The sequence below is a fragment of the Oryctolagus cuniculus genome, chromosome X (assembly GCF_964237555.1).
Source record: "Oryctolagus cuniculus chromosome X, mOryCun1.1, whole genome shotgun sequence".
Classification (NCBI taxonomy): Eukaryota; Metazoa; Chordata; class Mammalia; order Lagomorpha; family Leporidae; genus Oryctolagus; species Oryctolagus cuniculus.
The window spans coordinates 132,124,093-132,144,277 of NC_091453.1; the positions used below are offsets into that span (position 1 = coordinate 132,124,093).

The window sequence follows — 20,185 nt, forward strand, 5'->3', positions numbered from 1 at the left end:
AGATGAAGCTTCAGGTCCCTGGCTTCAGCCTGGCCATTGCAGTCACTTGGAGAATGATCCATTGGATGGAAGTGTCCCCCACCCCACCCCCCCCCAGCCTCTCTAACTCTGACTTTCAAATAAATAAATCAATCTCTTAAAAAAAAGACACACCTACATCTGGGCAACTTTTTTATTCTGTGGTGTTCGAAGGAACTAAACATCTGCTGGGCCTTCAGCCTGTGGGTCCCTCTGCCTCGGCCTCATCCCCAGACCCCTTCAAGTCCTGTTAGTGACCTGTGCCACCTCCAGTGCACAAACACAGCTTCTGGCCTCAACAGCCCAGCGGCCTCATCGGCACCTCTGCCTTACTGTCCTCCACTCCCCACCTGCACGGTCTCCTGGCTTTTCCTGCCTTTGCCTCCTCCCCACCATGCAACCCCCTCTGTGACTGCAGACCTGGGCACCCATATGCCAAGTTTCATGCTTCGAGGCTACCTACCCTGATGGTCTAGTATGGGGGCCTGTCCTGTGGTTAACACATGGTCTTTTAAAAAAATGAATTGTGCACTTTTAAATGGCTGGAACTTGCGGTATATAAATTATTTCTAATTTTTAAAAAATATTTGACTTATTTATTTGAGAGGTAGAGTTAGAGAGAGAGAGAGAGAGAGAGAGGTCTTCCATCTGCTGGTTCACTGCCCCGATGGCTGCAACGGCTGGAGCTGTGCCGATCCAAAGCCAGGAGCCAGGAGCTTCTTCCAGGTCTCCCACACAGGCGCAGGGGCGCAAGCACTTGGGCCATCTTCTACTGCTTTCCCAGGCCATAGCAGAGAGCTGGATTGGAAGAGCAGCAGCCAGGAGTTGAACTGGCGCCCATATGGGAGGGATTCCAGCACCGCGAGCAGAGGCTTAGCTCACTGCACCACAGCACTGGCCGCAACAAGTAGTCTTGCCTCTGACACACTTGTGCTCCAGTTTCCCAACCTGTGAGCCAGGCTTGCTGGGAGGAGTAAATGTGCTAACACTCACACCACGCTGTTTCCGGGTTACTCTAGTGACAGCACCTAGTAGGCACTTCGTGGAAGCTTACAGAATGCCCACATATGGAGGGCGGGGCACCGCCACCCTCGCCTGCGGTCAGTCCTCTGCCATGCCTGCCTCGGCCAGCAGAGGGAAGCAGCGCCCTGCCCTGCAGTGTCGGGCAAAGGGGCGGGCTGGGAGGGGCTGGACCGCCCGGCCGGCCCCGCGGGGATGAGACGGGCTAGACGCGACTGCATTGTGGGGAGGGAGGCTGGGGCTGCTCGGCGACGCAGTCTTGGCGCTGCCAGCTGCTGCTTGGTCCCCGCCGGCAGCCCGCCCAGGTAGGCAGGAGCCGGGGCTGGCGCGGGCACGGGGCGCTGCGACCGCCAGGGCGAGGGGTGCCGCGGCGGGGCGTGCTCGCACTGAGGAGCAGCTGGGCTCAGGCGAGGGCGCACAGGAGCCACCCAGGCGCTAAGCCCTCACCTCCCCACACTGGTGACCTCCCACCAGGGGGTGGCCCTGGCACCAGGAGGTTGGGAACAGGGGCTTCCGACCCCAAATAGGAGCCAGTGCCAGCCCTGGGTAGGGTGCAGAGCAGGGAGGCTGCCGGCCTGGCTCCCCACCCCCACAGCCACCCAACTGGCCCAGCCAGGTGGCAGCAGCCCGCCCTGCCCCTCACCCTGGAGCCTGCTGCCATGCACTGTGGGGGAGGCGGAGACCCCAACCCAACCACACCTGTGCCTGTACCACGGGCCCTGTGGCTCTCCATTCCCTACCGGCAACATGGGTGGTGGGGGTTGGCAGCGGGGGCAGACCCAGCCACGGGTTGGGGTCCGGGTGACTGAGTGTCCTCCACGCCCCTTGTGCAGCATCCTTCACTGGTACCGCCCGCTACCACCACACTGCACCTGGCACGGCTCAGGGCTCTGTGCTCCTTGGCCAGTCTTCCAGCGGGCGGGGGGCGGGGGCGAAGGTCTTCTGGACGAACTGCCTTTGTCAGCACCTCCTCTGCCCTCAGCCAGACAAAGGCTGGCATTGAGGGCCAGGGCTGGCACGGCGACCAGGCACCAAGGCTACCAAGGCTGAGACTGGCCCTGTCCCGGGGACTCTGAGGCCTACCCCTGTGCCCTTCACAGGGACCCAGGGGGCTGGGGGGAGGGGCGCCCACGGCGGGCACAGCGTGATGAGGCCAGATGGGGAGGGCTGACAGCAGGAAACCCTGTCCCTTTGTCCCTAGATCCTAGGGGGTGTCTCCTGGGGGCGTGGTGTGGCAGGGAGCCCCCGTGCGGAGCAGCCGAGTGGGGGTAAGAGCACCAGATAGTGGGTCCCTGGTCTGGGCCTCCGGACAGAGGGGACATTGTTGGGGTGGAGGCAGGGCTGCTTTGGCCCGGCCACTAGTGACAAAGCTGCCAGCTGTGGTGGAGCCCGGTCGGCAGGCCCTTGCCCTCCCCCCCCCCCGCCCAGTCCTCTTCCTCCCCCAGGGCCGGCATGAATGGGGCTGAGCCTTGACTGTCTCCCTCCCACTCAGGACAATGCCCCCCACAGCCATCTTGCGCCTGTCCCCACTGCCCTCGGGCAGCTGAGCTGAGGAGCTGGAGCAGGCCACCCGCCCTGGGCTAGCCCTCTGCTGGAGCCCTTCCTGCCGGTAAGTGCCTGGGTCCCGTGTCCCCCAAAGATGTCCCTAGGAGGGAAGGGCCCCAGCAGACACTGCCACCAACTTCCTGTCTGTGCTCCCGAGATAAGGGGCTTGGGGCGCTGCCCTGGGCCTGGGTGGCACATGCCCACACGGCCAGGCGTGTGCACACTGGCTCAGCTTAGGATCTGGGCCTCAGGCTACTGTCCCCTTTCCAGGGGCTCTGCCCGCAGTGAGGTGGTGGCCGCAGCAGGAGAGGCTGGATCCCCTCCCCCTCACTCCCCACCGCACGCTCTGACCTCCGCGCAGCACCCTCCCCAGGTCTCCCCCACCCCTGCCCTGACCACCCCCATTCCCTGCCACCTCCGGACCCGTGCGCCAGTGTCTCAGCCAGCAGCTCCCAGCTGCCTCAGTTTCCCCCCACGCTCCCTCTTGCAGCTGTCCGGGGCGGGTTTTCTCTGCCTGGCCCTCGTGTTGTGCGTGTCCCCACTTACTGCATGGGCCTCCCGGCTCGTCTGTGAGGACATGGTTCCCCCACTCTGTGCCGCCCCACATCCTACTCCCACGCCGGGGCTGGGCGTCCCGGCTTCATTGCATCCCTGCCTCCTCACGCCACGGTGGCTCAGCTCTGCAGCCCGGGCCCTCTGTCACTCACGGTGCCTGCGTTCCTGCATGCGTGGCTTTGCAGGATCTGCCCTCTCTCCCACAATCCAGACGCCTGTCAAGTTGAGATGAAAGAATCCCTTCCTCCCCGGCTCGGCTCGCAGCACGGGGTGCGCCCTCCCCCACTCTCTTTGTCCTTCCTCAGTACCGCCTCTACCTCTGCCTCTCTCTCTCTCTCCCCCTCTGTCTCTCAGCCTCCCCACCCCCTCCCTCTCTCTCCCCGGGAGTCCCTGGCCCCCCTGTCCACCCGCCTGCCCCTGTCTCAGCCCTGCTTTCGGCCCCCTCTGTCCTGGCCCATTGCCCAGACTCGTGCCTTTGGGGAGTGTCATTGTGCCCCCTGGGAGCCGGTGGCTCCCTCCCAATGGGCCCCAGGCTGCCTGGCTCTCTCCTAGGCGCCTGTGATGGCTCCCTGGCCTCCGTTTGGCCTTGGCCTCCTGCTGCTGCTGCTTCTACTGCTGCTGCTGTCCCCAGAGCCACTGCCTTTGACTGGAGCTCACCGCTTCTCGGCCCCCAACACCACCTTCAACCACCTGGCGCTGGCCCCGGGCCGCGGTACACTCTACGTGGGCGCCGTGAACCACCTCTTCCAGCTGAGCCCTGAGCTGCAGCTCGAGGCGGTGGCTGTCACCGGGCCCGTCGCTGACAGTCCCGACTGCCTGCCGTTCCGGGACCCAGCCGAGTGCCCGCAGGCCCAGCTCACTGACAACGCCAACCAGCTGCTGGTGGTGAGCAGCCGGGCCCAGGAGCTGCTGGCCTGCGGGCAGGTGAGGCAGGGCGTGTGCGAGAAGCGGCACCTTGGGGACGTGACCAAGGTGCTGTACCAGGCTGAGGACCCCGGGGACGGGCAGTTTGTGGCTGCCAACGCCCCCGGAGTGGCCACGGTGGGCCTGGTGGTACCCTTGCCGGGCCGCGACCTGCTGCTCGTGGCCAGAGGCCTGGCGGGGAAGCTGTCGGCAGGGGTGCCGCCCCTGGCCGTGCGCCAGCTGGCCGGGCCTCAGCCCTTCTCGAGCGAGGGCCTGGGCCGCCTCGTGGTGGGTGACTTCTCCGACTACAACAACAGCTACGTGGGGGCCTTTGCTGATGCCCACTGGGCCTACTTCGTGTTCCGCCGACGCGGCGCCCGCGCCCAGGCCGAGTACCGCTCCTACGTGGCCAGGGTCTGCCTGGGGGACGCCAATCTCTACTCCTATGTCGAAGTGCCCCTCTCCTGCCAGGATCAGGGCCTCGTGCAGGCCGCCTTCCTCGCGCCTGGCACCTTACTAGGGGCGTTCGCCGCGGGCGCCCGAGGGGCCCAGACGGCCCTGTGTGCCTTTCCCCTGGTGGAGCTGCACAGACGCATGGAGCAGGCCCGGCGCCTCTGCTACACGGCAGGTGGCCGGGGCCCCAGCGGGGCGGAGGAAGCCACTGTGGAGTACGGTGTCACGTCGCGCTGTGTCACCCTGCCTCCCGTGAGTGGCCTGCGCTGGTGCCTGCCCCCACCCCACGTGCCACGAGGCCTGGCCGGCCCCTCCTCGCCTGACCCGCCGCTCCCTGCCCTTCTAGGACTCCCCAGAGTCGTACCCCTGTGGTGATGAGCACACGCCCAGCCCCATCGCTGGCCGCCAGCCCCTGGAGGCCCGGCCTGTCCTGCGGCTCGGGCAGCCCATCAGTGCTGTAGCTGCCCTCCAGGCGGATGGGCACACCATAGCCTTCCTGGGTGACACCCAAGGCCAGCTACACAAGGTGAGGCCCCCACTGAAGGGGGGTGGCTGTGCTGCCCTCCTCCCGAGCCTGCACCCTGCTCATGGCTCCGACAGCCTAGCCACGTGACTGTTGGCCACTTCCCGCGTGGGTGGCTTGGGATGACTATGCAGGAGCCTCCTGAGGCGGCCCCACCTTTCCCCGGCCTTTGGGAGCTCAAGGTGGTGTGGGGGCAGGGCAGGCAGTGCCTGGCGCTCACAGCCAAACTGGCCCCAGAAGCGTCTCCGTGGGGTCCTGGTGACTGTTGGCAGAGCGGCCCCAGCTGTCTGAGCACCTCGTCTACAGTGCTTCTGTCTCCACCCCTCCCCATGTTGTAGTTGCCTGGTGGGAGTCCTGGAGCAGCCTTGTCCTTGTCCCCCCGAGCAGGTCTTCATCAATGGCTCCCAAGGCCAGGTGTACCACTCGCAGCAGGTGGGGCCTCCAGGCTCGGCCATCAGTGCAGACCTGCTGGTGGACAGTAGTGGCAGCCACGTCTACGTCCTCACCGCCCAGCAGGTGAGAGCTGCTCTTGGGTCAGGGAGGGCCACACAGCCTGCAGCTCTCTAACCCCCGTCTCCCTCCCTCCCTCCCTGCCTGCCTGTCCAGGTGGACCAGGTTCCCATAGCAACCTGCCCCCAGTTCGCAGACTGCACGAGCTGCCTGCAGGCCCGGGACCCGCTGTGCGGCTGGTGTGTCCTCCAGGGCAGGTGAGTGTGGGGCTCACATCCCGGCCTGAGCCAACAGGTAGCGCTTGCCAAGAGGATGTGTGCCGGGAGGCCAGCCTTGGTCACCGAGGCGCAGACTGAGGCCCGCATCCTGCCCTTTGCCACGAAGCCATGAATCTGGTTGGCCCCTCTTCTCAACACTGCCCCGCCTGGTCATGTCTCATTCCCGCAGCCTCCCCACCCCCGGCCTCTGTCACCTCTGCCCCCACCCCGCACAGCTGCCAGAGTCCCCTGGCCTGTGCAGCAATCCTAAATCAGATCTGCAGGTCCCACCACAGCCTCTCCCTCTCACAGTCAAGGGCCAGATCTGTGTCCTCAGCCCGGTCCTCCCTCAGCACACTGCACCCAGCCAGGCCATCCTCCCAATCTCCCACATGGTAACCTGGCAGGTGCACCCGGAAGGGCCAGTGCACTCGGGCAGCACAGCCAAACCAGTGGCTGTGGAGCTATGAGGAGGACAGCTCCTGCCTCCACATCCAGAGCCTGTTGCCGGCCCACCACCCCCGCCAGGAGCAGCGGCAGGTAAGGTGCCCACCGCCACTGGGCCTTCCCGGAAGCACGGCTGCTGCCCGCAGGGGTCGCCCCTGGCTGCCTCCTCTGCTCCTTCTCCTCCCTCAGCTGCCTCGAGCCGCTGCCCTGCTTGTCCCACCCAGCCACCACCCCACTGTGGTCTGGGCCCACCCCTCTGTTCCCCTCCCGTGCGTCCCAGGTCACCTTGTCTGTCCCCCGGCTGCCCACCCTGGCTGCCGATGAATACTTCCATTGTGCCTTTGGGGACTACGACAGCTTGGCTCACGTGGAAGGGCCCCACGTGGCCTGTGTCAGCCCTCCCCAAGACCAGCTGCCACCTAACCCTCCAGGCACAGGTGAGGGGGCCTCTGGGCGGGCCCAAGGCCAGAGGGGGAAGGGGCAGAAGCCCCACGCGCTGCTCCACTGCCACTTCTGCTCGCAGACCACGTCACCTTGGCCCTGGCCCTGATGTTTGAAGATGTGGCTGTTGCTGCCACCAACTTCTCCTTCTACGACTGCAGTGCGGTCCGGGCCTTGGAGGCGGCTGCCCCGTGAGTTCTCCAGCCTGGCTCCTGCTGGGTAGGGGTGGCAACCCCAGCCAGCGCCCAACCTGAACAGCCCCGTGCCCCTGCAGGTGCCGCGCCTGTGTGGGCAGCCTCTGGCGGTGCCACTGGTGCCCCCAGAGCAGCCTCTGCGTGTACGGGGAGCACTGCCCAGAGGGCGAGAAGACTGTGTACAGTGCGCAGGAGGTGCGTGAGCCCGCTGCGCACAGCAGAGGCTGCGGGACAGAGGCGGAGCCGGCCTTTCTGCCCCCCGCCCCGCCGCCGCTGCCGCCGCCGTGCGGGCCGGCCGCCTGTGGCCTGTGGGGCTAACAAAGGGCTCTTGACTCCCCCAGGTGGACATGCAGGCGCGTGGCCCAGGGGCTTGCCCCCAGGTTGAGGGCCTGGCAGGCTCCCAGCTGGTGCCTGTGGGCTGGGAGAGCCGCGTGGCCCTGCGTGTGCACAACCTTCAGCATTTCCAAGTGAGCTCCATGTGGGCAAGGGGACAGGGCAGCGGGGACAGCGGCGCCCGAGGTCCTGACCGCATTCCCCCGTAGGGCCTGCCCGCTTCCTACTACTGCTGGCTGGAGCTCCCCGGCGAAGTGCGGAGGCTGCCAGCCTCCCTGGAGGAGGCGGACGAGGACTCAGGCCTCATCCACTGCCAGGCCCAGCAGGTGCGCATGGACCACTCCTCCCCCAGCCTCGCCAGGCCTCTGATGCCCCACTCCGCCGAAACCCTCTCGCCCTCCTCCCCCCCGCCCCCGGCCTCGGCTTTCACCACTGTCGTGCATGAGAGCCTGCTCTGTGCCAAGCCCTGGGAACAATCACCCCCATTCTTGAGCGCCGGCAGCGGGTACCGGAGAAGGCCAGAGTTGGGGCCGTGCCTGACCCTGCCCTCTGCCCTCAGTTCCACCCGTCCCTGTCCCAGCGGGAGCTCCCAGTGCCCATCTACGTCACACGTGGCGAGGCGCAGCGGCTGGACAATGCCGGCGCTGTGCATGGTGAGCCCCGGGACAGCAAGGCTGCTGGGGTGCAGGGGCGGGGTGCACGGCGCAGGGGCAGCGTCTCAGTGCCCCGCCTGCCCTTCCCTAGTGACCCTGTACGACTGCGCTGTGGGGCACCCGGACTGCAGCCACTGCCAGGCAGCCAATGGGAGCCTGGGCTGTGTATGGTGTGGGGCCGGCCAGCCCGCCTGCCGCTATGGGCCGCTGTGCCCGCCGGGAGCTGTGCAAGGGCTGTGCCCGACACCCAGCATCGATGCGGTGAGCACCCCAGCTCCAGGGCTGCCCACGGTTCCCGGCGGGCCCTCGTTCGCCATGCTGCCCGCTCCTCGCCCTGCCGTCCTAGCTTCTCAGGCACGTTCCCCACTGCAGATCCAGCCACTGACCGGCCCCCCGGAGGGCGGCTTGGCCCTCACCATCCTGGGCTCCAACCTGGGCCGGGCCTTCGATGACGTGCGGGATGCCGTGAGTGTGGCGGGTCGGCCGTGCAGCCCCGACCCCTCTCTCTACCGCACCTCTGCCCGGTGAGGCGCCCGAAGAGGGGGCAGGGTGGGGCGGGGGCGGGGCAGGAGCAGGCAGGGTGTCTCCCCCCACCCTCGAGGTGGGGAAGCCCTCAGAAAGCGGCCACCCAGAGAGACGGGAGGCTTGTGGCCAAGAAAGGCGAGGCCCTGGGTCAGAGCCTACAGGAAAACGAGCCAGGGAGGGCTGGAGGCAGCGGGGCCTGGGCAGCGGCTGGCAGGCAGCCCACAGCTGCCCGAGGCCCTGAGCAGCCACTGGGCCTCGACCCTCAGGATCGTGTGTGTGACATCTCCCGCCCCCAATGGCACCACGGGGCCAGTGCAAGTGGCCATCAAGAGTCGGCGGCCAGGCATCTCGAGCCAACACTTCACCTACCAGGTCAGTGCCCACCTTGGAGGGGACAGTGGGAGGGCAGGCACCGAGGGGACGACGTGAGCCTGCGTCCCAGAGCGTGTCCAGGAGTCGTGGGCGTGCAGGGTTCGGAGGCGAGATGCTGAGGACACCGCCACAGGCCAGCGTGGGAGGCAGGCAGCAGGGACTGGGAGAGGGAGGGGCATGCAGGCTGGGGCCTGAGCCCTGGGCTAGGGTGGGGCCGTTTTGGAGATGGGAGCAGCAGGAGACAGGGGCTCTGTGTGGCACAGCCACCAAAGCCTGCTCTGGGGGACAGAGGCGGTGGCAGCTGCGGTTCCTAGAGAAGCAGCCTGCCCCTCAAAGCTCAAAGTGGGAAAGCCACAGCCAGGCTGCCACGCCTACTGCACTGTGCCCCCTTCCCCAGGACCCTGTGCTGCTGAGCCTGAGCCCTCGGTGGGGGCCCCAGGCAGGGGGCACCCAGCTCACCATCCATGGCCAGCACCTGCAGACGGGGGGCAACATCAGTGCCTTTGTGGGAGGCCAACCGTGTCCCATGTGAGTACCCAGCCCCACCTGTCGGCTGGGCACGGGGGCTGCTCGCCTCGTGGCCCAGGCCTAACTGCCCAGCGCCCCTTCTAAACGGTGCGGTCAAGGCTCCCTAAGGCCCCCAGTGAGATTCTGAGAGAAGTGGTTCCTGTGCTCCTCATCGAGTGAAGGCCGCCGGGCCGGGGCCCAAGCTGAGAGCCTCCCCGCCCCTGCAGCCGGGAGCCGGTGTGTCCCGACGCCATCGTGTGCCGCACCATGCCCCAGGCTGCCCCGGGAGAAGCCGTGGTCCTCGTGGTCTTCGGCCACGCCCGGCGCACACTGCCCAGCAGCCGCTTCCACTACACTGCCAACCCGCAGCTGGTGGCAGCAGAGCCCAGCGTCAGCTTCCGGGGGTGAGAAGTGGGGTCACCCTGTTGGGGGTGGGCTGTGCACTGAGCCAGAGGGAGGGGGTGCAGCTGGGGCAGGGCTGCGCTGCCCACTGTCTGTCCATCCTGTCTTCCTGGCACAGCGGTGGGCGGCTGATCCGAGTCAGGGGCACGGGCCTGGACGTTGTGTGGCGGCCCCTGCTGTCCGTGTGGCTGGAGGGTGAGGCGGAGGTGCAGGCTTTGGGGGCCCCGCCCCAGGCCCCGGACCCGAGGAGGAGCTGCAGGGCTCCTGCTGCTGACCCCCAGGCTTGTATTCAGCTTGAGGGGGGCTTGCTGCAGGTGAGCCCCCCCCCCCGGCTGTACCCAGTGAGGGAGTGGGGCGGGTCGCCGTGCCCGGCGCACCCGCCCGCATGCCCGGCCCTGGCCTCCCACAGTGCTCCACCATCTGCGCTGTCAACTCGTCCAGCCTCCTCCTGTGCCGGAGCCCAGCGGTGCCCGACGGGGCGCGCCCCCAGCGGGTCTTCTTCGCCCTAGACAACGTGCAAGTGGACTTCGCCAGCGCCAGCGGGGGCCAGGGCTTCCTGTACCAGCCCAACCCCCGCCTGGCCCCCCTCAGCCGGGAGGGGCCAGCCCGCCCCTACCGCCTCAAACCAGGCCACGTCCTGGACGTGGAGGTGAGCGCCGCCGCCAGGGCGCGCGCTGGGGCTGGCTGTGTGGGGGCTGGCCCAGCTCAGGCTCTCGCTGTTTGTTCCAGGGCGAGGGCCTCAACCTGGGCATCAGCAAGGAGGAGGTGCGCGTGCTCATCGGCGACGGCGAGTGCCGCGTGAAGACGCTCACGCTCACCCACCTGTACTGCGAGCCGCCTCCACGCGCCCCGCAGCCGGCCAACGGCTCGGGCGCGCTGCCGCAGTTCGTGGTGAGTCTGCGCCCCTGGCGGCCGGCCCGGGCGCTGCAGGCCCGCGCTCACACGCTCTGCCCGCCCCCTCCCCCAGGTGCAGATGGGTAACGTGCGGCTGGCCCTCGGCCACGTCCAGTACGAGGCGGAGCCCACGCTGGCTGCCTTCCCCGTGGAGGCCCAGGTGGGCCTGGGCATGGGTGCTGCCGCACTCACCGCCGCCGTGCTCCTCCTCACCCTCATGTACAGGTGAGGGCCCGCGGCGCCTTGCACACAGACACGCACACGTCTGCGCACACTTCCTCCCCTCACGGGGTGGGGGGGTGGGGTGGGGGAGCAAGGGGCATGCTGGCTGCGGCCTGTGACTGACGCCCGGCCCGCCGCTGCAGGCACAAGAGCAAGCAGGCCCTGCGCGACTACCAGAAGGTGCTGGTGCAACTGGAGAGCCTGGAGACGGGCGTGGGCGACCAGTGCCGGAAGGAGTTCACAGGTGCGCGTGGGCACGGGCGGGGGCTGGGCAGAGGGCCCCGGCCCCGGCCCCGGCCCCGGCCCACACCCGGTGGCTCCCGGCCCGCAGACCTGATGACCGAGATGACCGACCTCAGCAGCGACCTGGAGGCCAGTGGGATCCCCTTCCTGGACTACCACACGTATGCTGAGCGCGCCTTCTTCCCGGGCCACGGCGGCTGCCCGCTGCAGCCGGAGCTCGAGCGGCCCGGGGAAGAGGGCCGCCGCGCCACCGTGCGCCAGGGCCTCACGCAGCTCTCCAACCTGCTCAACAGCAAACTCTTCCTGCTCACAGTGAGGGCCGCGTGCGGGCAGGGGCTCCAGGCAGACGTGGGGGGCTGGGCCAGAGGGCCATCGCTAAGGTGGGGGGTGTGGCTTCCGGACCTGAGCCCTGGCTCCCTGCCTAGCTCATCCACACGCTGGAGGAGCAGCCGGGCTTCTCGCAGAGGGATCGCTGCCACGTGGCTTCGCTGCTGTCCCTGGCCCTGCACGGCAAGCTGGAGTACCTAACCGACATCATGAAAACTCTCCTTGGTGACCTGGCAGCCCATTACGTGCACAAGAACCCCAAGCTCATGCTGCGCAGGTTGGCCTGCCCTTTGCGTGCATGGCCTGGGCGGGCTCTGCCCCAGGGCGTGTGGGGCCAGGAGTCCCCAGGAGGCAACGAGGATGGGACCCGGGGCTTGCTCTCCACAGGACGGAGACCATGGTGGAGAAACTGCTCACCAACTGGCTGTCCATCTGTCTCCATGCCTTCTTGCGGGTGAGGGCCCAGGTCCAGGCAGCCCCCAACCCTGCAGGGCACCCTCCTCCCCTGCCGCCGGACGGGCACTGCTGGCTGCCCATGTCCTCTGTGGCCTGTGCCCAAAGTCCCCCAGGGGCCTCAGCCAGAGAGGGGTTGGAGAGGGCGGGACTTCGAGCCATGTCCCCTGCACAAGCCTCCTGTCTGTCGCCCACCCTTGCTCTGCGCTGCTAGCTGCCCCCTCCCTACCCATGCTGGGCCTCACCCGGCATGGTGGCCCCTGGAGTTGACACGGGCCCGTCTTTCTGGTTGTAGGAGGTGGCTGGTGAGCCACTGTACATGCTCCTGCGGGCCATCCAGTACCAGGTGGACAAGGGGCCCGTAGATGCCGTGACAGGCAAGGCCAAGCGGACCCTGAATGACAGCCGCCTGCTACGGGAGGATGTGGACTTCCGGCCCCTGACGCTCATGGTGCTGCTGGGCCCTGGGGCTGGCGGGGCCGTGGGGAGCAGCGAGGTGCAGCGCGTGCCGGCCCGGGTGCTCGACACGGACACCATCACCCAGGTCAAGGAGAAGGTGCTGGATCAAGTCTACAAGGGCACCCCCTTCTCGCAGCGGCCCTCCGTGCATGCCCTGGACCTCGGTGAGAGGGCCAGCCCTGCCAGGGACCCGTGCCCGGCCCCTCTGCTACGTGCAGCCGCTCAGTTCCTCCTGGCCTCCTTCAGAGTGGCGCTCGGGCCTGGCTGGTCACCTAACCCTGTCCGACGAGGACTTGACCTCCGTGACGCACAACCACTGGAAGAGGCTCAACACCCTGCAGCACTACAAGGTGGGGCGCACAGGCAGGGCGGGGGTGCAGTGGGGACGGGAGCAGGGGGCAGGCCCTGCCTCGGGGATCGGCCCGCGAAGGGGTCCCGACTCTACGCCCCTGTTCCCCGCCAGGTCCCAGATGGAGCAACGGTGGGGCTCATCCCTCAGCTACATAACGGCGGCACTGTCTCCCAGAACCTGGCCCAGAGCTGCCCCTCGGGAGAGAGTGAGTCCTCTGGCCTGGACTCGCCCACCTGCCCCTGTAGCGCAAGCAGGCGCTGCGTGCTGCGGGACTGGGGCCAGCACACCAGCCACGGGCTGCTGGGCCCGGCGAGTCCCCGGGCCACCGCGCTCTCCCACATGCCTCCCTTGCACAGAGTGCGCAGGAGCGGGCGGGGAGGCAGGGCTCCACACCGAGCGGGCTCCCGTGTTCTCAGATCTCCCCATGCCGGAGGATGGTGAGGAGGGCGGGATACGCCTCTGGCATCTGGTGAAGGCCACGGAGGAGCCGGAAGAGGCCAAGGTGCGGCGCAACAGCCTGCGGGAGCGTGAGCGGGCGCGGGCCAAGACCATCCCGGAGATCTACCTCACTCGCCTGCTCTCCATGAAGGTGGGTGTGGCCAGCGGAGCGGGGGGCGGGGTTGGGGCGGGGGAATGGGCGTGGTTCTGGAGAGGCCCTCCCCCGCATTGGCCCTGGCCCGCCGCCACGCAGGGCACGCTGCAGAAGTTCGTGGACGACGCATTCCAGGCCATCCTCAGCGTGAACCGGCCCGTGCCCATCGCCGTCAAGTACCTGTTTGACTTCCTGGACGAGCTGGCAGAGAAGCACGGCATTGAAGACCCGGAGACCCTGCACATTTGGAAGACTAACAGGTGCCTTCCCCGCTGCCCACAGCACCGCGCCGGCGGGCCACGGAGCCCCAGGCTTTGCCGCACACCCACCCCCAGCACGGACTCACCCGGGCAGCTGAGGCCCAGGGCAGATGCTGTAGAAATGGGGGCTGGGGGCCCCCGCCAGGGCGTGGCTGCCCGGGTTTCCCAGCTCGGGTGGGAGGGGAGGGCCGCGGTGCCGGAGGAGGGGGAGGACTCTTGCCCAGGCCCAGCCTCTGTCCCCAGCCTGCTGCTGCGGTTCTGGGTGAACACCTTGAAGAACCCACAGCTTGTCTTTGATGTGAGGGTGTCCGACAACGTCGACGCCATCCTCGCCGTCATTGCCCAGACCTTCATGGACTCCTGCACCATCTCGGAGCACAAAGTGGGCCGGGTGAGAGCAGAGGAGCCCCCGCCAGGGGGCGCTGTGCAGCAGCTGGGGCGGGCAGGAGGCGGGCACATTGCGGGCTCCTCCGCCTCCCAACTCACGCCTGGCACCTCCTCCACCCGGAGCAGGATTCCCCGGTGAACAAACTGCTCTACGCCCGGGAGATCCCTCGCTACAAGCAGATGGTGGAGAAGTAGGTGCGGGAGCCCGCAGGGCCGGGCAGGGATGGGGGCTGCCCTGGCCCGAACTCTGCTGTTCCTGCAGATACTATGCGGACATTCGCCAGAGCTCTGCCGCCGGCTGCCAGGACATGAACTCGGCTCTGGCGGAGCTCTCTGCGGTGAGGCTGCACCCTGCACATGTGGGGCCCAAGAGCTGGCAGAGTGGAGGGAGGAGGCGCAGCGCCTGCAGCCCAGGCTGGGGTCTCACTACCGCCCCCTCCTCTCCCCTCCCCCCAGAAGTACACCTCAGCTCCGCACTGTCTGGAAGCCCTGCAGGAACTCTATCTGCACATCCACAGGTATTACGACCAGGTGAGGCCCACGGCTCTCCCGAGGGAGGGGGCAGGGCCCGGGGCACTTTGCTGCCAGCGCCTGATCCTGGCAGGAGGACGGAGGGCCCAGGTGGGGGCAAAGGGGCCAGGCTTTGATCTGGATTCCCTTGCTGGATCCCTGGGCCGCCGCTGTGATACCAGCAGTGCGGGGCGTCAGGGGAGTCCCCTCCTCTCCTCTCCCCCCACCCCCGCCGGGCAGATCATCAGCGCCCTGGAGGAGGACCCCGTGGGCCAGAAGATGCAGCTGGCCTGCCGCCTGCAGCAGGTCGCTGCCCTGGTAGAGAACAAAGTGACTGACCTGTGAGCACCAGCACCGGGGGGCCAGGCCCCGCAGCTTCCACAGCAGCAAGCAGGATCTGCCACCATCGTGCCTTATGGCCCCTGACCGAGCCAGCAGCTGCGCAGGGGCTGCCACAGCTAGGGGCTGCAGGGGGCCCAACAGCTCCCTAGCAGCCCCCTCCCCCTCCCCGGCCGCCACGCGAGTGCACACCTTTGCAGCTGGCTTGTTGCTAATTTATACTGATCCCTCCCTGCCCCTTCCCCGTGGTATTTATTTGCTTGCTGGAGAGTCACATCTGGAAATAAAATATTCGTGTCTCTGCGGAACAGCCCAACCCCAGCCCGTGCGTCCCATCAGGAAAGCTGCACCCCCACCCCCACCCCACCGATTCTCTGCCTGCCATCTCTTCACATAACCGCTGTTACTGCCAAGCCCCCTCGGCTTCCTCCTGACTCCCCAGTAGACCCCAGCTGGCCTCCGGCTCCCAACCACGCTGCAGCGGGGCCGGTGTTGGCGAGCCTTGAACCCGTCCTGTCTGGGCACCCAACGCTCCTGGTCTCTCAGGAGGCTACCCCAAGGTCATGGGGGCCGCGTCTGCTCCTCACGGGGAGCTGGTGCAGGGTGGGCAGTTGGCGGATCGTGGAGGAGGGGCAGAACCCTACATGGGAGACTTCCCACATTTGTACATGTCCCACCTGGCCAGGGGTCCCCAGCGGCACCAGTCCCAGGAGAGTACTGCGTTCCTCCTGAGGGGTTGATGAGCCACAAGAAAAGCAGGAACTAGGCCGGGAATGGGGGGGGGGGTGGGGTTCCCATGGGAACGGGAGGGGTCGCCTCCAGGGACCAATTGGGAGCTCTGAGAATTTGCTCTGCCCTGGAGCGCAGCGATCTCAGCCTTTCCTAGGTGGTCCCCGCGGTCAGCCCTGGCTGCGGGGCTTAGCTTGCGGTCCTAGTGGCTTCATCCCGGTGTAGTTGGTCCCCCTCGGCCTGTCTGGGAGCTGTGAGGACCGCCTAGGGACTGAGTCACTGGCGACCCCGTGCGGTGGCTCCCTCTGGCCCCCGGGGCTGGGCCGGGCTCTCCGGGCCACCGTCGTGCGCCGCCCCCTCCCCGCGCCGCATACCTTGCCCACAGCGGAGCAGCTGGGAGGCTATTTATAAAGGCGGGTGAGATCAGCGGCCGAGGTTATAAATGCGCGGGCCGCGGCCGGGCCCCACCGGAGCAGCCGCCCGGGGCGCCGGAGTCGCGGGCCGCGAGGCCGGGATGAGCGCCAGCGTGGGCGGCAGCGGCAGCGGCGGCGGCGGCGGCGAAAGTGGTAGCAGCAGCAGCAGGTAGGGCTCAGCCCGGGCATCCGGGGGCCCCTGGTGCTCCACACACTCACTGCCCGCCCACCCTCCCCGCAGCTCGCAGGCCTCCTGCGGGCCCGAGTCCTCGGGCTCTGAACTGGCCCCGGCCGCGCCAGCGCCTCGGATGCTGCAGGGGCTCCTGGGCTCCGACGACGAAGAACAGGAAGACCCCAAGGATTACTGCAAGGGTGAGGCCTGGCCTCGCGCTCGCGGGCGCACAGCCACTGCAGGAGCTCAGGGTGGCCCCGGGGAGGAGGAGGGTGCCGGAGCCCGGGCCCGCGTGAGCCAGATGGCCACCAGGGCGGGAGGTGCCCCCACTGTCATCCACGGACTCCTTTGACAGGTGGCTACTACCCTGTGAAGATTGGTGACCTGTTCAATGGGCGATACCACGTGGTTCGCAAGCTGGGCTGGGGCCACTTCTCCACCGTGTGGCTCTGCTGGGACATCCAGTGAGTGTGCGCCCTGTCTGCCCCGGGGCCCAGCACTGGCTAGGCTCCTGCCCCTGGGCTCGCTCAAGGCCACCACGATGAGTGGTCTCCGTGTTACAGGCGCAAGCGCTTCGTGGCCCTGAAAGTAGTCAAGAGCGCGGGGCATTACACAGAGACAGCTGTGGATGAGATCAAGCTCCTGAAATGTGTGAGGCACCTCCCCTACCGCTCCCTGCTCCCCGGGAATTGCCCATGTGGGTGCAGGGCCTGCTGGGGCTCGGCGGGGCGGGGCGGGGCTCCCACCAGGGCAGGCTCCAGCTGGCTCTGCTGGACTAGGCAGAGGGACGGGAGGGGCAGGCGGCTTTTCTTCCAGCGGGGGCCCAGAGGACGCTGAGGGGAGCAGCTAGTGAGAGGCAGGTTGCAGCCATATGTGGCCTCTTGGCTTTTGTTCCAGGTCCGGGACAGTGACCCCAGTGACCCCAAAAGAGAGACCATTGTCCAGCTCATTGATGATTTCAGGATCTCCGGGGTTAATGGAGTCCGTATCCTTTATGATGTAGAGAAGCGCGGTAGCGAAGGGGCCAGCTCATAGGTCTCCCAGCTCCCAGGGCCTCTGTGCTGGTCTGCAATGGGGACATCCCCATGCAGCGACACGGGTCTCTGAAGCAGCCTCAGCCCTTCGACGACTTGGCGTTTAGGTGTGTGAGGGGCCGAGTGGGGAACCGGGTTGGCATTACCTGTAGACGTAGACGTTGTTGAGTTTCCTCTAAATAGCAGGGGCCGCCTCTGTGGCAGCCCCCCCCCCCTGCTTTCTGGGGACGGCCACAGGGCCTCTGGGCATAAAGGAACACCGGGAGTAGGTCTGCTCCCCCAGTGCCACCTCCAGGGTGAACACAAAATGTGCCATCCCAACTGGCACACCTCTGAGTGACAGGGATGCTATAAACGGCAGCAGGATGGCGGTGCCTCCCGGCCCCCGGGCAAGTCCTGCTGCCTCCTGAGCCTCGCTGCTCAGCGCCAGCGGAGGGCGGGTGCGCCTGTGCCCAGCCGTGTGCCCGCTGGCCACCCTTTACTCCAGGCCCAGATGTGTGCATGGTGCTGGAGGTGCTGGGCCACCAGCTCCTCAAGTGGATCATCAAGTCCAACTACCAGGGTCTGCCCGTGCCCTGCGTAAAGAGCATCGTGAGGCAGGTGGGTACTGCCCGCGGGCTGTCCGCCCCGCCTGCGCAGGCCCCGGGAGCTCAGCGGCGGCTCCCCCTAGGTGCTGCATGGCCTGGACTACCTCCACACCAAGTGCAAGATCATCCACACGGACATCAAGCCTGAGAACATCCTGCTGTGCGTGGGGGACGCCTACATCAGGCGCCTGGCCGCCGAGGCCACCGAGTGGCAGCAGTCAGGGGCCCCGCCCCCGTCCCGCTCCACAGGTACCGAGGAGGACGCGGCTAGGGCTGGGCGGGGGCTTCTGGGCTGTGCGCCTGCCAGAGTCTCCATTCCTTTCCTCCCCTACACCTGCACCGCCAGTCAGCACTGCCCCCCAGGAAGTCTTGGTAAGTTGGGGGCATCCCCCTTTTCCTTGCTCCTCTCCCCCTCCTTGGGCACACTGGCTGCACCCCTCACCTCCGGGACCTCCCTGGTGGGAGCAGCTTGGGGCCCCATGATGGCGGCACACAGGGTGGGTCAGAGGTCATCTCCAACCCAGAGCTGCAGGGAGTAAGTGGCTGGTCAGGGTGGGCGTCGCATTCTGGCAGCCACGGGAGCCCTGGGCAGGGACAGCACCCCAGGCAAGCAGACCGCAGGTGGGTGACGGGGCCCTGGGTGACCCTGGCTCTGGCAGCAGACTGGGAAGCTGTCCAAAAACAAGAGGAAGAAGATGAGGCGCAAACGGAAGCAGCAGAAGCGGCTGCTGGAGGAGCGCTTGCGGGACCTGCAGAGGCTGGAGGCCATGGAGGCGGCGGCCGAGGGTGAGGGGCTGGACGGGGCGCTGCGCCTGAGCGCATGCGCTGACCGCGCCGTCTGCTCACGAGCCACCCCTGCCCGCCTCCCCAGACTCTGGCTTGAGGCTCGAGGCGGGCAGCGGCTCCACCTCATCTTCTGGCTGCCACGCTGGGGGTGCTGGGGCCGGCCCCTCGCCAGCTTCCTCCTCCCCGGCCCCAGGGGGTGGCCGCAGCCTCAGTGCTGGCTCGCAGACCTCCGGCTTCTCGGGCTCCCTGTTCTCTGCGGCCTCCTGCTCCATCCTCTCGGGCTCGTCCAATCAGCGCGAGACCGGCGGCCTCCTGTCGCCCAGCAGTAAGTGGATGGAGGCTGCAGGGGGCACCGAGGGCCAGGAGGGGCTGGCCCAGCTCAGTCTCCCTCCTTTCTCTTCCCTCCCCAGCACCATTTGGTGCCTCGAATCTTCTGGTGAACCCCCTGGAGCCCCAAAATGCAGACAAGATCAAGATCAAGATCGCAGACCTGGGCAACGCCTGCTGGGTGGTACAAGAGCACCCTGGAGAGCAGAGCTCTGGGCTGAGGGGGGAGGCACGGGGTAGCTCCCAGGGAGCCTGCTGCAGGCACTGGCCAGCCAGGGGCTCGCTCAGCAGTGGCCCGCGCCAGGCCTCAGCTCCACTGCCTGCCGCAGCCCCAGCCAGCACTGGGCCCAGGGCAAGGGACAGGGGGCTACCGGGCAGGGGTCAGCCTCGGCCTCGGCTCACCAGCCAGTCCCTCGAGGGTCGTGGGGGATCCCGAGGCTCAGAGCAAGCCCCACTGCCCAGAGGCGGGAGCGGGTGGGGGCACGCCAGCCTGGGCCCTGGCGCCTGTCCCTAGGGCTCCCCTTGCCTCCAGCACAAGCACTTTACTGAGGACATCCAGACTCGGCAGTACCGGGCCGTGGAGGTACTGATCGGGGCGGAGTACGGGCCCCCAGCGGACATCTGGAGCACGGCGTGCATGGTAAGTGTGGGCACGCCCAGGCGCCTCCAGCCGGCGGCCGCCCACCTGCCAGCTGCCTCCCCTCCTCCCGCTCCGCAGGCCTTCGAGCTGGCCACCGGAGACTACCTATTCGAGCCTCACTCTGGAGAGGACTACAGTCGTGATGAGGGTAGGCAGAGGCCGGCCCGGGGCTCGGCCTGGGGGCCTGGGGGCCTGGGGGACCTGGGGGCCTCCTCCGGCAGCGGCCAACCTCCTCTGGGCCCGCAGACCACATCGCTCACATCGTGGAGCTTCTGGGAGACATCCCTCCAGCCTTCGCGCTCTCAGGCCGCTACTCCCGGGAGTTCTTCAACCGCAGAGGTGGGAGCCGGGGGGGCGGGCAGGAGGGGCGGCGACGGAGCCTCCGGAAGCGGGCGTGGAGCCTAAAGCCTGCCGCCCCCAGGGGAGCTGCGGCACATCCACAACCTCAAGCACTGGGGCCTCTACGAGGTCCTCATGGAGAAGTACGAGTGGCCCCTGGAGCAGGCCACGCAGTTCAGCGCCTTCCTGCTGCCCATGATGGAGTACATCCCTGAAAAGCGGGCCAGCGCTGCCGACTGCCTCCAGCACCCCTGGCTCAATCCCTAGGCCCCGCTGTGGCTTGGGGCAGCTTGGGCCAGGCCTGCTGCGCCCCCCCCCCCCCCCCAGCTCTCAGTGCCTTGAGCGAAAGCGGGACAAGTCCCACCCCCCACCCCACCCCCGGCGCTGATGGCAGGACGGGGGCTGCTGCGGCCAGGCTGCTCTTGCAGAGTCTGTCCTGCCCGTGAGCCTCCTGGAGCGTGCTCCGAGAGGGAAAGTACGTGTGTTTCTTAATAAAGCGTGCACTGAAAGACCAGCACCTTG

At 67.5% G+C, this 20,185-nt stretch overlaps 2 protein-coding genes and 1 long non-coding RNA gene across 6 annotated transcripts; 2 read left to right on the forward strand and 1 right to left on the reverse strand.

The window, feature by feature from the left end:
* Nucleotides 1–1,204: 1,204 nt before the first annotated feature.
* PLXNB3 (plexin B3) lies at nucleotides 1,205–14,952 on the forward strand. Of its 3 annotated transcripts, XM_051837472.2 has the most exons (37): nucleotides 1,225–1,343; nucleotides 2,240–2,306; nucleotides 2,531–2,647; nucleotides 3,691–4,746; nucleotides 4,841–5,020; nucleotides 5,405–5,533; nucleotides 5,624–5,724; nucleotides 6,132–6,264; nucleotides 6,452–6,608; nucleotides 6,695–6,803; nucleotides 6,887–7,001; nucleotides 7,148–7,273; nucleotides 7,349–7,465; nucleotides 7,699–7,792; nucleotides 7,884–8,053; nucleotides 8,165–8,316; nucleotides 8,584–8,689; nucleotides 9,087–9,217; nucleotides 9,424–9,600; nucleotides 9,717–9,912; nucleotides 10,008–10,247; nucleotides 10,328–10,489; nucleotides 10,566–10,717; nucleotides 10,858–10,958; nucleotides 11,046–11,269; nucleotides 11,383–11,561; nucleotides 11,672–11,738; nucleotides 12,033–12,360; nucleotides 12,443–12,546; nucleotides 12,660–12,753; nucleotides 12,965–13,137; nucleotides 13,240–13,400; nucleotides 13,644–13,791; nucleotides 13,914–13,978; nucleotides 14,050–14,125; nucleotides 14,244–14,318; nucleotides 14,538–14,952. In XM_051837472.2, exons 4-37 carry the CDS (start codon nucleotides 3,700–3,702, stop codon nucleotides 14,640–14,642), a joined length of 5,694 nt encoding a protein of 1,897 aa, XP_051693432.1. In that variant the 5' UTR covers nucleotides 1,225–1,343; nucleotides 2,240–2,306; nucleotides 2,531–2,647; nucleotides 3,691–3,699; the 3' UTR covers nucleotides 14,643–14,952. The 3 variants fall into 3 exon arrangements, with proteins under 3 accessions (XP_017194059.2, XP_051693433.1, XP_051693432.1); XM_017338570.3 differs by lacking the exon at nucleotides 2,240–2,306 and having other exon boundaries at nucleotides 1,205–1,343; XM_051837473.2 differs by lacking the exon at nucleotides 2,240–2,306 and having other exon boundaries at nucleotides 1,205–1,343; nucleotides 13,276–13,400.
* A 494-nt stretch (nucleotides 14,953–15,446) lies between these two features.
* Nucleotides 15,447–20,177, forward strand: SRPK3 (SRSF protein kinase 3). Of its 2 annotated transcripts, none has more exons than XM_051837476.2 (15): nucleotides 15,447–15,947; nucleotides 16,020–16,150; nucleotides 16,306–16,414; nucleotides 16,514–16,601; nucleotides 16,848–16,935; nucleotides 17,478–17,584; nucleotides 17,655–17,820; nucleotides 17,918–17,943; nucleotides 18,231–18,357; nucleotides 18,443–18,682; nucleotides 18,768–18,868; nucleotides 19,217–19,324; nucleotides 19,403–19,472; nucleotides 19,571–19,663; nucleotides 19,746–20,177. In XM_051837476.2, the coding sequence occupies exons 1-15, from the start codon at nucleotides 15,808–15,810 to the stop codon at nucleotides 19,928–19,930; spliced, it is 1,779 nt and encodes a 592-aa protein (XP_051693436.1). In that variant the 5' UTR covers nucleotides 15,447–15,807; the 3' UTR covers nucleotides 19,931–20,177. The 2 variants fall into 2 exon arrangements, with proteins under 2 accessions (XP_051693436.1, XP_051693437.1); XM_051837477.2 differs by having other exon boundaries at nucleotides 15,448–15,947; nucleotides 18,234–18,357.
* On the reverse strand, nucleotides 16,270–18,236 carry LOC138847611 (uncharacterized). Its single transcript, XR_011385495.1, has 2 exons — nucleotides 18,014–18,236; nucleotides 16,270–17,130 (listed from the first exon to the last, which is right to left on the reverse strand). It is a non-coding gene; the product is annotated as an uncharacterized lncRNA (long non-coding RNA).
* Nucleotides 20,178–20,185: the final 8 nt, after the last annotated feature.